This window comes from Bos javanicus, chromosome 22, assembly GCF_032452875.1.
Source record: "Bos javanicus breed banteng chromosome 22, ARS-OSU_banteng_1.0, whole genome shotgun sequence".
Classification (NCBI taxonomy): domain Eukaryota; kingdom Metazoa; phylum Chordata; class Mammalia; order Artiodactyla; family Bovidae; genus Bos; species Bos javanicus.
The window spans coordinates 7,652,846-7,669,010 of record NC_083889.1 but is presented as its reverse complement, the minus strand read 5'-3'; the positions used below and the strand labels follow the sequence as shown (position 1 = coordinate 7,669,010).

Genomic DNA, 16,165 nt, shown 5'->3' with positions numbered 1-16,165 from the left:
CAACTCCTCTTGGGTCTCGAACCTGCCAGCTTTCAGACTGGAATTCACACACTGGCTCTGCTGGCTCACAGGCCTTCTGACTTGGACTGGAGCTACAGCTCTCCTGGGCCTGCAGCTTGCGGACCGCACATCTGGGAACTTCTCAGCCTCCACCATCACATGACCCAATTCCTCATAAGGAATCTCTATGTCTGTTTCTATATACACACACAAAATCTTATTGGCTCTGTTTTTCTGGACAATCCAGTCTAATACAGGGTGGATTCAATATCTTCATTTTGCAAATAAATAAAGTAAATGGTTACACTGCCATTACACTTCACTGAACAGCAGAGCTGGGGTTTATATCAAGTCTTTGTGACTCTAAGAGCCGTGTCCTCTGCATGATAACCACACCCACAAGGGAGGAAACACTGAGAAGGCATTTTGTTTCATTTGTAATACCGTCATCCTTACTTTACAAAGCAGCTATCTTGACACTGAACTCCAAGCCCTAAGAGTCCACCAGGACACATCAAACCACAGTATTATAGAAGCAAGATTCACACAGACTGGCTAACAACTTAAGCTGAAAATCCAAATTCTGATCTTGCTGGTGGCTTTATCTATGCTTTCTTGAGTCCTATCTATGTTAATAATTAGTTTTTGAGCCAAAACTCCAGAGACTTTTAAAATAAATTTGTCAGTGGCAGGGGAAAAAAAAAAAGATTATGAGTTGAAAATCCAAGATAAATATCTAATATTGAATAAAACTGCAAAAATAGCTCCACACCAATGTCTACAAATAAAGCACATCATTCTATTTTCTCCATTTCAAGTTAGTCACACTTATACAAACTTCCTATTCTTCCTTCTATGGAGTAGAAGTTTTTATATTGGAATTTAAAAAATTACATTCAGAATTTTCTGTTGCACTGTTTCTAAATAAGAGAAAAAAAATAAGCAAATCCTTTTCAAATGCAAATTCCAGTCAGCGACACTGTGTAACATAGAGAGTATGCTATAGGTAAGCATTTCAGAAAGAAAGGCGTTACAGAAAAATAAGGCCTAACAGAGGAGCCCTTGGACTTACGACTTTCAGATTAGACTATTTGGTTATTTCTCATTTTTGGCCTCACAGACTCTTAATAACCATGAAGACAACAAAATGTTCAGCTTTCAAAGGCATGGGAAATGCCTGAATGTCAGGGAAGCGAGACTTACTCAGGAGACAGCGATGCTCAGGGAGAGGCCCGGTGCACACCCCCAGCTGCACGCGCCATTGTGAGATCAATCTCTGCCTTTTCTCTGAGACTCAAACCATGAAGCCCACTGTTCACAGTATCTACTCTCTCCCTTCTTACTAGGTGAGTGACCTTGGGTAAGTTACTCAAACTTTTTGTGCCTCAGTTTCTGCCATTTGTGTTTCTGAGAAGGCTAAAGTAATTAATACACAGAAAGTACTTAGAAGAGTACCCGGCACACGGTAAATACTCAGTATACCAGTCCTGCTCCTTGGCACTTTCTCTCTCCTCTCAACAGATCCACTTTTGTCCCAAACAAATGAATCTGAGACCATGAGTTTATCCATGGGATGCTTCCCAGGGTGACCACCCAGAGGTCCTATTAGCATCCATCATTGGTGATTTAGTTGCTAAGTTGTGTCCGACTCTTGCGACCCCATGGACTCTAGCCCGCCAGGCTCCTCTGTCCATGGGATTCTCCAGGCCAGAATACTAGAGTGGGTTGCCATTCACTTCTCCAGAGGATCTTTCCGACCCAAGAATCAAACCTGGGTCTCCTACATTGCAGGCAGATTCTTCACTGACTGACCTAGGAGCGAAGGACCCGTTATTTGTCTACGGGAGGCTCCATACTTGATTTAGAAGCCAACCTGGATTCCGAGTGGTAGCCCAAAGCGGGGACTAATTAGTGTTAGACTATATTCTTCACAGGTAGCTCTCTACACGTGTGGTGAGCCATGACCTGGTCTCTTTAGTAGAAGTGGGGCTTTCCTGGTGCGGGAGACCTGGTTTCAACCTCTGGGTGGGGAAGATCCCATGGAGAAGGGCATGGCAACCCACTCCAGTGTTCTTGCCTGGAGAATCCCATGGACAGAGGAGCCTGGTGGGCTACAGCCCATGGGGTTGCAAAGAGTCAGACATGACTGAGCAATTAACACTTTCACTTTAGTGGAAGTACTCAAGTATTTCTGCAATGCGTTTACACAGCTGCGGTCAGCTAAAATAGTGAGACCAAATAATGTACAAGGTAGTGATATTTACGTGAAATAGCATTTTTTTCCTTGGCACACTGTGTGGCATGCAGGATATTAGTTCCCCAACCAGGGAACTGCATTGGGTGCACAGAGTCTTAACCACTGGACTGCCAGGGAAGTCCTGAAATAGTATTTTTTTAATATCTGAATTGAAAAGCTTTTTATGTGCCTTCCAAAAAGTTGTAGCTTGGACAAATCAAAGAAAACTGAAGAGATAATTAAAAAAAAACCCACAGGAAAAAAATGCTTACAATTTTTTTTTTTTAAAACAAAGACTCTCCTTTGCCCAGAAGAAATGACAATTTTTAGAATTTAATATTGTCCTCAACATCGCTAAGTAAACACAATGAACAAAGCTCTATAGATTATCAGTTCGAAGGGGAAATATATGTCAGCATGTTTGGGAGGGGCTCTATTGTAATCATTAAGTCTGGAAGGAGTTTTAAACAATTCCTGACTCAGGGAACAGAGTTCAAGCCAAGAACAAGAGTTTATCTTTCCAGGGAGCCTGGGAAAGCCTGAGGCCCCTGCCCGCTGCCAAGCTCAGAGCACAGCAACCTGTGTGGAGGCCGAGTGTGGTCAACCTTGAGCTCAGCCCTGCCTCCTGCAGTGGCGTCCGCTTCACTGGGTTAGATGGCTCCAGGACAGGCATCACTCACTCGATGGACACGAGTCTGAGCAAACTCCGGGAGGTGGTGAAGGACAGGGAAGCCTGGCATGCTGCAGCCCATGGGGTCGCAAAGAGTCAGACACGACTGAGCGACCGAACACCCACAAAGAGACAGGCAAGCAGCAAGTGACCAGAGAAGGAGGTGACGGGCCTCCACATCTGGCCATTAGTTCTTGGTAACACTATCTTCCTGTTAAACATATTTCCTTATCCATTAAAAAAGATACAAAATATATAATAAAAACATGTGAACACGCTACATGAGCAACTGATTTAAAACACAATTCCACTACACTGAGTTGACTAAACTAGAAATCAGTAAGGTTTTACTAACAATAGGCAGATAATAAAACTTCAGCATCTCCAGACCCTTAAAATAGTACTCTAGACAGTCACTATGTGTAGTACTGTTTATTACTGCCCTGTTTCTTTTTGGTTAGAAATGCGTATTTAATATTACAGTTGTTTTAAGAAAAATTTTCCCATTTGATCTGGTTTACCATTCTTTTTTTTTATTAATAGCTTATTAATAGCTTCTTTATTAGTTTAACTGGCAGATATAATCAAAGGACTCAGAAGAAAAGTGACATTATATTATTAACCGTTTGCCAGGTTAAATCTTTAACCCAGGGAGCTTTGCATATCTTTTTACATTCCATATTTGGTTAATTTGACACAAATTAGAACTCCCAATTCTAGAAAGGCTCAACTGTATTCAAATTAAGCAGGAAAATATCTAACTGCTACTGCCTAAGAATTCACAAGCACCGTGCTCTCAAGTGGGGGAATAAGCAGTACTGAATAGTGCTGTTGTTTAGTCCCTTAGTCGCTAAGTCACGTCCAACTCTTTCATGACCCCACGGCCTACAGCCCACCGGGCTCCTCTGTCCATGGGATTTTCCAAGCACGAATACTGGAGTGGGGTGCCATTTCCTTCTCCAGGTGGTTTACCATTCTTAAATGAAGACATTTACATATTTCCAGGTAAATACACCACGATCCTGGAATTATAAAGATTATTTCCCTTCCTTACTTTGTAAACAATAAAACCAAGGCACTGAGAGAGTACATGCCTTAGGTGGCTGAGCTGGAGGGACATCTCCGTCTCCAGCCTCCCTCCTGGGCTCATGCCTCTGCCATTTCTCCATTCCTAGTGCTGAATTAGAATTCTCAGCGGAGTTCTCAGGTCAATAAATACTTGTCAAGAGTCTCCGAAGACTAAAGCACTGAACCAAGTTTTAACGATACAGGTGTGAGGCTTTGGAAAGCTGCGTGGTAAAGCTCAGACTGTAAACACGAATAAGGGGTGAAGTAAAATTCTGTCCCTGATAAAGCAAAGAGTAAAGCACAAGCAGAATTTTGGTCTGAAGTATGCAAATACCTCCCAGGTGTTTTTCTTCTCTATCCCACCTTGGCGGCGTAATATTCAATCTAAACTCGGTAAATTAAAGGGCAGGAAAGAGTGAGCAGCTGACTCATCTTTAAAAAGAATCTTTAGTCTAAAGCAGGCTAACTTACCTCTACATCTGTTTGAAAGTTGAAAAGGTCTATTCTTTGCCAGTTGCTTCCATCCAGGGCTAAGATGTTCCAGGCCTGGGAGGTTAGGAGGGATTAGGGTGAAAAAGATAAATTTATTGAGATTGTTAAAGTCTTGATTCAACTTTTCTATTTCCAAAATTTATTCTTGATAGATATGAAGTCAATAATAAAATGTGAAATTATGATAATACCGTTATGTTAAATATAAAAGATGATATTTTAACGTTTAACTGTTTACTTGAGAGAAAACTTATCCTCATTCTAACAAAACTTGATTATTTCTTTTTAAAAATTTATTCCTTTTTCTATTTCTTTTAATTGGAGGCTAATTACTTTACATGATTATTTCTTGATTACAAATCTGGTTAATACCCTACCTTGGAAATCTGTGCACATCGGCACAAGGTTACTATATCCAAGAAGGAAAATATTCTAGGAAGAAAGGGGAAAAAGCACAAAAGTGAGATGGTATTAACATTTTAGAATATCTATAGTTGAAAGATAAAATCTAGTGTGCCATCTGCATATTAATAACTTTTTCAAGATTTCTCAATTCATAATATACAAGAGCACTATAATTTTACCTCGCTATTGTGAAATATTAAATGTTTGCACATTCCAAAGTTGTTACAGAAACATTACACAAATTTCCTTAAACCAGAACTCATTAAACTTTTATTTCTCTTGTTCTAAATCACAGACATGGGACAGTAGATCATAACCTTGTTCTATTCAAAGACCAATCTCACCTGCCAGACACTGAGCCTAGTGAGAGCACGCCCCTAACACAAGTGCAAACTCCCCTTTTGGTAGGAGACGCACCAAACAGGCTCAGGTGCCTGAGGCTCAAACAGTATGGCCAAGAAAAGCTCCACGATAAAACCCACTTGCTTTTTATGTATTTGTTCACAGGGCAGAAAGATGGAGCTCGTTACCTGGAAAGGTCTATAAATGACCAGTTTTTCCTGAGCAAAAGCCAAGAAGCTACAGAAGACAGGAAAGGCAGGGAAAAAGAAAAGAAGAGAGAAGTAACCTAAAACCTAGTGGACACTGTCAGCGTGGCAGGGTTGGAGAGAGCGCCTGACACTATGGCAGCAGAGCTGAGCTGCTGAGGACAGCGCAGGATAATAGCTGCATGTGTCTCAGTGCTCAGCAGGAACAGCTGAAGACAAAGAGCAGCTTTCCTGGGAGAGGAAGAGTGAATGGCGACGCAGTCAGGTTCAACAGGGTCTCGATCCCCACAGCACCGGAACTTAACTAGGACAGTCTGTGCCTGTGTGTGTGGAACGGGGAGGAAAGAGAGATGGCAAACAGCCACCTGTAAAGTTCTTCAAAATTCTTCAAAGGTAACAAGCGGTGAGTTGAAAATCCACAGGCTTGGGGAAGACAGTAGACCCACAAACCACCAGAGCATTGCGCCTACAATAAAGCACCCACGAGCAGCACCACAGGGCTTGTGACGGTGCAGATACTGTTCTACTATGCAGATTCCTATCATTTTCTAGTGAAAAGCAAAGGAGAGAAGCATAAGGGCTGCGTTAATCTTAAAAGACTCCATGGAACTTTGTACACAGGAAAATGCTGGTGGGGAAAACATGTACCAAATATACACACACATATAATAAACATATTTCAGGGTGTCTGTACACCTACAATACATTGCTTTCATGTGATATGTCTTGCCCCACCAACTCAAATGTCTGTGTTCTGTGCCCTATGACCATTCCCCAGTGAGCCGCAACTGATCATGAGCTCACTGAAAGGCCAAGGACCAGACAGAGAGGCATGGGGACGCTACAGAAGGATCGTGTTTCACAGCAGCATCCCTTCTGAACTACAAGCTGAAGGTAGAAAGGGGTTAGCTCACTTTCCCTTGAAAACATTCCTCAGCAACATGCCACCTTGGAGACCACACACTCCACCACCTCTCAGTTATAATAACAACACTGATAACTGTGTGCTTGAAAATTATATGCTAGCCACTGCTTACGTTAGTCATTTAATTGTCACAACACTGCTATGAGGTGCTATTATGCTCTCCACTTTACACATAAGAACACTGAGCACCTCCAAGGCCACACAGATAGAGCAGAGCCAGAATTTGAACCCATGTAGCTGCCGTCTATGGGGTCGCACAGAGTCGGACACGAATGACGCAACTTAGCAGCAGCAGCAGCAGTGCAGCTTGATAGCCCATGGCCGTGACACTACACAAAGCTACAGCTACTGTTCCCGCAGGATTAGGCTGGATGCTCTTCAACTGCTCAGCAGATGAGGCAGCCTGTGCTGAGCAAGCATGCTGTATGGAGACTGCATCTATAAAAGCTAGACTCACACTAACTCACACAAGATGCTCACACGTTCAGATGCAAGTGAGAGCCAACAGCGTGAACACAAGTTTACACTACCCAGCGCTGCAGCTGCTGATGGAGAAGCAGACGGCCTTCACTCTTTACCCTATCCTCCCACACCACCATCACATGTAGCTGCATTTGCACACGCAGGCATGCTACAACTCCCAACTGCCCAGTAGGCCAAATTACTGAATCACTTTTCAGTGAAGAAAATGAATGCCCTGAATGACAGAGCCTGGAACACTGGCAACAGAAACAGAGTTAGCTCAAGGGGTAAGAGTTATAAAGAAGAGGTTAAATACTCAATTTGCATCAAACTTCAAAACCTAACATTTTCCATTTTTTAAATGAAAACTTGGGCTTGCTTCCATGAAAAGATAGTTCCTATCTACTTAAATACACAAAGTAACTAAGAACAATTTCAAAACTTTTTTTTTTGGAAATTGCTTCCTACCTCAAATGTGATAACCACCCTTTGTTAGGAGAGCCCTGAAAGGACAAGTTGGTTACAAATAAATACACACAGGGGTATACAGGAGTGGGTGTGTTTCTGCTCCACTGGTCTGTCTGCCTCTGTGGGAGTAAGACTGTTTTAATTATGAAACTTAAAGATCTTGATGTCCAGTAACTTCAGTCCTTCAACTTTGTTTTTCTTCATCAAGATTATCTTGGTTATTCTTGGCTACTCTCAGTTTTTGAATTTCTGCTTGTGTTTTAGAATCAGCATATCAAATTTCACAAAAAAAATTTATAAAATTTTACTGGGATTATGCTGGATTTATAGACACTCTGGGGTCTATAAAATTTTACAGTGGTTAAGTCTTCCAACCCACAAACATGATATACTGCATTATTTAGGACTTCCTTACTATCTCATAGAAATTTTTGTATTTCTCCACATAGATGCTGTTCAGTTTTAGATTTGCTCTCTCCTCCTGGCTATTTGATGTTGTTAATATTAAAACAGAATTTTTTAAATGTCATTTTCTAATTGTTGCTAGTATATAGTTAATTTTCATATGCTACTTGCATATAGCAATATTTACAAATTCTTTTATATAGTCTAAGGATTTTCTACAAACAAAATCAATACACTTGAGAACAATGAAACTTTTCTTTCTTCCTTTTCAATGATCATACGTTTATCCTTCTTCCTGCCTTACTGAAGTGGCTGTGATTGTCTCCAGTACCAACAATGGTAATGAAAGACATCTTTTCCTCATTCACACCCCGAAAAAGCTGTCATTCTTTAACACTCATTCACTTCATTTCAGTTGCTCAGTTGTGTCCAACTCTTTGCAACCCCATGAATCGCAGCACACCAGGCTTCCCTGTCCACCACCAACTCCTGGAGTTTACTCAAACTCATAATCATTCATTCAGTTCAGTTCAGTTCAGCTGCTCAGTCATGTTGGACTCTTTGCGACCCCATGTATCGCAGCACACCAGGCCTCCCTGTCCATCACCAACTCCCAGAGTTCACTGAGACTCACGTCCGTCGAGTAAGTGATACCATCCAGCCATCTCATCCTCTGTTGTCCCCTTCTCCTCCTGCCCCCAATCCCTCCCAGCATCAGAGTCTTTTCCAATGAGTCAACTCTTCACATGAGGTGGCGAAAGTACTGGAGTTTCAGCTTCGGCATCATTCCTTCCAAAGAAATCCCAGGCTGATCTCCTTCAGAATGGACTGGTTGGATCTCCTTGCAGTCCAAGGGACTCTCAAGAGTCTTTTCCAACACCACAGTTCAAAAGCATCAATTCTTCGGTGCTCAGCTTTCTTCACAGTCCAACTCTCACATCCATACATGATCACAGGAAAAACCATAGCCTTGACTAGACGAACCTTTGTTGGCAAAGTAATGTCTCTGCTTTTCAATATGCTATCTAGGTTGGTCATAACTTTCCTTCCAAGGAGTAAGCGTCTTTTAATTTCATGGCTGCAGTCACCATCTGCAGTGATTTTGGAGCTCAAAAAAAGAAAGTCTGACACTGTTTCCCCATCTATTTCCCATGAAGTGATGGGACCAGATGCCATGATCTTCGTTTTCTAAATGTTGAGCTCTAAGCCAACTTTTTCACTCTCCACTTTCACTTTCATCAAGAGGCTTTTTAGTTCCTCTTCACTTTCTGCCATAAGGGTGGTGTCATCTGCATATCTGAGGTTATTGATATTTCTCCCAGCAATCTTGATTTCAGCTTGTGCTTCTTCCAGCCCAGGGTTTCTCATGATGTACTCTGCATAGAAGTTAAATAAGCAGGGTGACAGTATACAGCTTTGACGGACTCCTTTTCCTATTTGGAACCAGTCTGTTGTTCCATGTCCAGTTCTAACTGTTACTTCCTGACCTGCATATAGGTTTCCCAAGAGGCAGATCAGGTGGTCTGGTATTCCCATCTCTTTCAGAATTTTCCACAGTTTATTGTGATCCACACAGTCAAAGGCTTTGGCATAGTCGATAAAGCAGAAATAGATGTTTTTCTGGAGCTCTCTTGCTTTTTCCATGATCCAGAGGATGTTGGCAATTTGATCTCTGGTTCCTCTGCCTTTTCTAAAACCGGCTTAAACATCAGGAAGTTCACGGTTCACACATTGCTGAAGCCTGGCTTGGAGAATTTTGAGCATTACTTTACTAGCATGTGAGATGAGTGCAATTGTGTGGTAGTTTGAGCATTCTTTGGCATTGCCTTTCTTTGGGATTGGAATGAAAACTGACCTTTCCAGTCCTGTGGCCACTGCTGAGTTTTCCAAATTTGCTGGCATATTGAGTGCAGCACTTTCAGAGCATCATCTTTCAGGATTTGAAAAAGCTCAACTGGAATTCCATCACCTCCACTAGCTTTGTTTGAAGTGATGCTTTCTAAGGCCTACTTGACTTCACATTCCAGGATGTCTGGCTCTAGGTCAGTGATCACACCATTGTGATTATCTGGGTCGTGAAGATCTTTTTGTACAGTTCTTCTGTGTATTCTTGCCACCTCTTCTTAATATCTTCTGCTTCTGTTAGGTCCATACCATTTCTGTCCTTTATTGTGCCCATCTTTGCATGAAATGTTCCCTTGGTATCTCTAATTTTCTTGAAGAGATCTCTAGTCTTTCCCATTCTGTTGTTTTCCTCTATTTCTTTGCATTGATCACTGAGGAAGGCTTTCTTATCTCTTCTTGCTATTCTTTGGAACTCTGCATTCAGATGCTTATATCTTTCCTTTTCTCCTTTGCTTTTCGCTTCTCTTCTTTTCACAGCTATTTGTAAGGCCTCCTCAGATAGCCATTTTGCTTTTCTGCATTTCTTTTCCATGGGGGATGGTCTTGATCCCTGTCTCCTGTACAATGTCACGAACCTCATTCCATAATTCATTAGGCACTCTATCAGATCTAGGCCCTTAAATCTATTTCTCACTTCCACTGTATAATCATAAGGGATTCGATTTAGGTCATACCTGAATGGTCTAGTGATTTTCCCTACTTTCTTCAATTTAAGTCTGAATTTGGTAATAAGGAGTTCATGATCTATAGATGGTATTTAAAAACCTGTTAATTGTCCTATTAATGGCCTTTAAAAGGAAATCTTTTTTTTTTCCTGGCCCAGGATCACATACTGCATTTATCTGTCATGTCTCTTCAGTCGCTTCTAATCTGGAACAGTTTCTCAGTTTTTATCTCTCATGACTTTGCTATTTTTGAAGCATAACGGTCTCCATAGAATGCCCTGCTGTGTATCTAATGTTTCCTCACGGTCACACTCAAGTTACACACTGCTGTTAGGAACGCCACAGCAGTGATTCTGCGCTCTCGTGAAGCACATCAGGAGGCATCTGGTGTCCCTTTGTCCTGTTACTGGCGATGCCCACTTCGAGCATTTGGTCCTGATTCCTGCCAGAGTGCCCCATTATAAAGTTACCATTTTCCCCCTTGTAATTAATATGTATCTTGTGGGAGATTATTTGAAATTATGAAAATACTTTGTTTCCCAAATGTCATACCTTCACATATTTCATTATTTTGAAAACTGGTAAATTAAGGGAAAGAATGTCAAGCGATTATCCTGCCTTTCCTATATAAACTACAGCACTGTGTAATCAAATAGAATTGAAGGTAAGTAACACTTTATAAAAGCATTCCAATTAATAAATGAAGAAAAAGTATCAGAGTATCATTTTGTAACCCCAATAAGTTCATAATCTAGGCAATCAGCATATACAAATATAAGCAACTGACAAAAAAAGAAAACCTGAAATTACGTGATTTCTAGTAAAAGAACACACCACCACATAGTCTCGCGTTCACCACACAGTCAAAGGGACTGAACCGGAATCTGAAAAAACCTCTGATCCTGCTGTCAATTTCCAAGAAATAAAAATGAAGGAAACATGCTGAAATTGCACCATGAGGAGGCAATTAGCGAAACCCAGATGGTGCAAACTGCTGCATGTCAAAGAACCCAAGTTACTCAACAGGTAAGATGTATGGAACAGCAAAGAGATGGACAAGAAACCTGTTGATTATCAGACACTTGAAGATTTATTAAATGGGCAAGACTAGCTTTTTCCCAACCCCAGCTCAGTCTGATGGCTTCCACAAAGAAGGGTGACAAGAAAAAAACAGGGCCATTGATGGTCCGCCATCAATGAGGTGGTGGCCAGAGGATACACTATCAATATTCCCAAGTGCATCTGTGGAATGGGTCTTAAGAAGCATGACCCTCAATCACTCAAAGAAACTCAGGAATTTGCCACGAAGGAGATGGGATCTCCACACGTGCATGTTGACACCAGGTTCAATAAAGCTCTCTGGGCCAAAGCAAATAAGGAATGTCCCACACTGCATGCATTCAACAAACAGGCTCTATACACTGGTTACTGTGTTATCTGTCACCACTTTTTAAAGTCTAGAGACAGCTACTGTGGATGAGAACTAACTGCCAATTGTCAAATGAAGCTACAGGACCACCAAAGAAAATCAAACAAACAAATGGGCAAGACTAAACCATGAGGACAGGGAGGCACACACGGGCGACAAATCCACAGAGCAATGAAACAGAGTGACAGCTGTGAAAGTCAAGGAAGGGCTGCTCCTGGAGAGGGACGCAGTCGTGATTTGGATGGGAAATGGACGTGCTTCTCTGGTGACTGAAGAAGTTCTATTTATTGACCAAGGTAATAGCTACTATGGCCTTTGTCTAATAATTGTGTTCTGTATGGTTCTCTAACTATATATTATACTTTACAATAAAATATGTCTTAAGAAAAAATGATACATGAGTCAAAGAAGCAATAATAGATATTGAAAAATATTTGAAACTGAATAGTAAACAAACAAACAAAAAACACTAAACTTCAAAACTTATGTAATTCAACAAAAATAGAGCTTTGAGACTATTGCCCAAAGAACTTACCTATTATTAGATAAGTGAGCTGAAAATTAATGACCTAAATGTCCAAATTATGGAAGCTAAAGAAAACACAATTAGCCCAAAGAAAGGAAAAAAAGGGGGGAGGGGGATTTAAAAAGCTAGAAGGGAAATTTGTTTTAAAAAAAGAAAACAAAGAAAAAATAGAAAAAAGTACACCGATGTCACCAAAAAGATAAAACAAGTGTTGGTGAGGATGTGGGGAAAAGGGAACCTTTGTACACTGTTGGCAGGAAAGTAATTTAGTTCAGCCACCTCAGAAAACAATATGAAAGGTTCCTGGAAACATTTTAAATAGCATTACCATATGGTCCAGCAATTCCATTTCTGAATATATGAAATGAAAACAGGATACTGAAGAGATGTATGCACTCCCATGTTTACTGCAGCATCATTTACTACAGCCGAGACATGGGAACATCCTAAGTGCCTGTCAGCGGATTCACAGCTAAAGACGTGGCCTGCTGATACAGCAGAACGTTGCTCAGCCATGAGAAAGAAGAAAGTCTTGCCATTTGTGACAACACAGTCTCTGAGGACACTGCGAAGTTAAGTCAGAGACAGGCAAACACTGTGCAGTGTCACTTACATGTGGGCCCAAAGGAAAGCCAGGCTCAGAAAAGACGCGGCTACAGAGTCTGGGGCTGGGGGAACAGGAGAGATCTCGTTTTAAGGGTACAAATTTGCAACCAGTATATAAATAAGTCCTAGAGATCTAATTAACATGGCTTAAATGGCCTTTTCATTGTCTCCAACTGTTGCTGAGAGGCAATGGCAACCCACTCCAGTACTCTTGCCTGGAAAATCCCATGGACGGAGGAGCCTGGTGGGCTGCAGTCCATGGGGTCACTAAGAGTCGGACATGACTGAGAGACTTCACTTTCACTTTTCACTTTCATGCATTGGAGGAGGAAATGGCAACCCACTCCAGTGTTCTTGCCTGGAGAATCCCAGGGAGGGCGGGGCCTGGTGGGCTGCCGTCTATGGGGTCGCACAGAGACGGACACAACTGAAGCGACTTAGCAGCAGCAGCAGCAGCAGCAGCAGCAGCAGAGGTGCTAGCTAACACTACAATGGCAATTACAGTACAATATATGAATGGACCCAATCAACATGTTGTACAACTTAAATTTATACAGTTATATGTTGAACATATATATCTTTCAACTGTGACAACCTCTGGAAACACTGGCTTTATCAAGAGCTGTAAAAATGTCCTCATTTAATCCAGTAATTCCATTTCAGGAAGTTACCATAAAGAAATAATTCAACAAAAGAAACATTTTTAAGTGGTTATTTCAGCTTTACCTACAATTTTAAAAAGCAACAAAAAGGTTAAGTAAATCATTAGTTATCAACTTCATGGAATATTAAGCAGCCACTGAAGTGGTGATTATGAAAAGTATCTGGTAAAAGGGGAGCGTAATCATTAAATGTTAGGTAAGGAAAAGCTCCGGAGAAGGCAATGGCACCACACTCCAGTACTCCTGCTTGGAAAATCCCATGGATGGAAGAGCCTGGAAGGCTGCAGCCCATGGGGTCGCTAAGGTTTGGACACAACTGAGCGACTTCACTGTCACTTTTCACTTTCATGCATTGGAGAAGGAAATGGCAACCCACTCCAGGGTTCTTGCCTAGAGAATCCCAGGGACGGGGAGCCTGGCGGGCTGCCATCTATGGGGGTCACACAGAGTCGGACATGACTGAATCGACTTAGCAGCAGCAGCAGCAGGGAAAAGCTCAGAAGAAAAGGCTAAGTTCCATGCACTTTCAAATAAGCATAAATACATACATACATGGGCCATGAGGAAACTACAAGGTTTCCCAAATATTGTATGGTTTTTGGAAGTTTTTTTCCTCTGCCCTGAACGTTCTCACACACAGACATACATAGGCCTACACAATACATTTTTGTAAGTATACATTCACAGATAATCTACATATATCTAAGACAAGCCCACCCACTACACATACATACATATATGCTAATTGGCATAGAAACAGATACACAGATCAATGAAACAACAAAGAGTCCAGGAACAAACCCATACATACATGGTCAGTTAATTTATGATAAAGGACCCAAGATATACAATGGGGAAAGAGCAGCCTCTTCAATAAATGGTGCTTGGAAAACTGGACAGCCACATGCAAAAGAATGAAACTGGACCACTGTCTTATAACCACAAAAACTAAAATGGATCAAAGACTGAAACATTAGACCTAAAACCATAAAACTCCCAGAAGAAAACATAGGCAGTAAGCTTCTTGACTGAGGTCTTAGAAATGATTTTTTGGATTTGACACCCAAAGCAAAGACAACCAAAGCTAAAAGAAATAAAAGAACTATATCAGACTAGAAAGCTTCTTCACAACAAAGGAAACCATCAACAAAATGAAAAGGCAACCTACCGACTAGGAGAAAATATTTGCAAACCATATTCAATATACAAAGAACTCCTACAACCCAACAGCAAGAAACCAAAGAATTAAGTTTAAACATGGGTACAGGATCCAAGTAGAAATTTTTCCGAAGAAGACACACTAACGGCCAAGACGCACTTGGAAAAGGTGCTCCACAAGACTAGTCCTCAGTGTCATGCAAATCAAAATCACAGTGAGGTAACACCTCACACCTACTGGAAAGGCTGTATCCAAAAGGCAAGACATAAGTATCGGTGAGGAGGCGGAGAAAAAGGAAACCCTGGGCACTGTCATGGGATGTAAACTGGTACAGCCACTGTGGACAACAGTATGGCAGTTCCTCAAAAACATCAAAATACAATCACCATATGACCCAGCAGTGCTACTTGGGGATAATCGTCTGGAGAAAATGAAAGCATAAGACTGGACCAAAGATATACACACCAACCATGTTCACTGCAGCATGACTTACAACAGCTAAGCTACAGAAGCAACTTAAGTGCCTGTCTATCAATGGACGATAAATTAAAAAATGTGGGGACTTCCCTCATGGTCAGTGGCTAAGACTCCATGATCCCAGTGCAGGGGGCCCAGGTTTGATCCCTGGTCAGGGAACTAGACCCCACATGCCATAACAAGAAGAGATTCTGTGTGCGGCAACTAAGACCCAGCACAGCCAAAGAAGTAAAACAAATAAAAAATGTGAGATGCGGCGTTATATATGAAAACTGTTTAGCAATAAAAAAGAATGAAAACTGCCATTTGTGACAACACAGACAGATCTTGAGGGCATTATGCTAAGTGAAATAACTCACACAGAGAAAAACAAATACCTTATGATCTCTCTCACGTATGGGATCTTAAAACACACACACACACACACACATACCTGATCTCAAAGATACAGAGAACAGATGTGTGGTTGCCAGAGGTGCAGGAGTGAGCCAAACGGGTGAACGGGGTCAAAGGTACAATTTCAGTTACAAGTAAGCGTTATGGAGTGTGATACACAGCATGGCAACTACAGGTAATACTACTCTATTCCACATTTAAAAGTTGCTGAGAGTAAATCTTAAAAGTTCTCAGCATAAGAAAAAAGTTTTGTAACTATGTGTGGTGACAGATGTTAACTAGACTTAACGTGGTGATCATTTTGCAGTTATGTGCAAATATCAAATCGTTATATTGTACACCTGTATCAACTATACATATATAAAACCTCAATTTTTTAAAGATTAGATTTACTGTGTCATGCAACATAAAGTCCAAGACAAACACAAGAAATTATAAAGTGTGTAAAGAACCTATACACACACTCAGGAAAGAGTGAACACGGTCCTGAACGGAGAGAAAGGCTTAGGCTGAACTAGGTGAAAGACGGGGTGAACAGAAGACTGGCACCTTCTCTACAAACAACAAACACTGGAGGGGTGGGAAAGCGGAACCCTCCTACGCTGCTGGGGGAGAGGTAAGCCGGTGCAGCTACGGCGGAAAACCATACGGAAGTTCCTCA

The 16,165-nt window shown here is 41.4% G+C and overlaps 1 protein-coding gene and 1 pseudogene across 7 annotated transcripts in view; one reads left to right on the top strand and one right to left on the bottom strand.

Annotated features, from left to right (window-relative positions):
• FBXL2 (F-box and leucine rich repeat protein 2) overlaps positions 1-16,165 on the bottom strand; it is a 111,767-nt gene that overhangs the window by 38,883 nt on the left and 56,719 nt on the right. For 5 of the 7 annotated variants that reach the window (XR_009732414.1, XM_061395801.1, XM_061395804.1 and 2 more), the window contains one exon: positions 4,446-4,520. Coding sequence is in view for 3 of the 7 variants with exons in the window: in XM_061395801.1 (XP_061251785.1) it covers positions 4,446-4,520 (75 nt within the window). In the remaining 4 variants the exon portion in view is untranslated. Of the gene's footprint in view, positions 1-4,445; positions 4,521-4,843; positions 4,899-16,165 lie in introns of all 7 variants that reach the window. The other 2 variants (XM_061395800.1, XM_061395802.1) reach the window with 1 other exon arrangement.
• On the top strand, positions 11,205-11,736 carry LOC133235634 (large ribosomal subunit protein eL31-like; annotated as a pseudogene).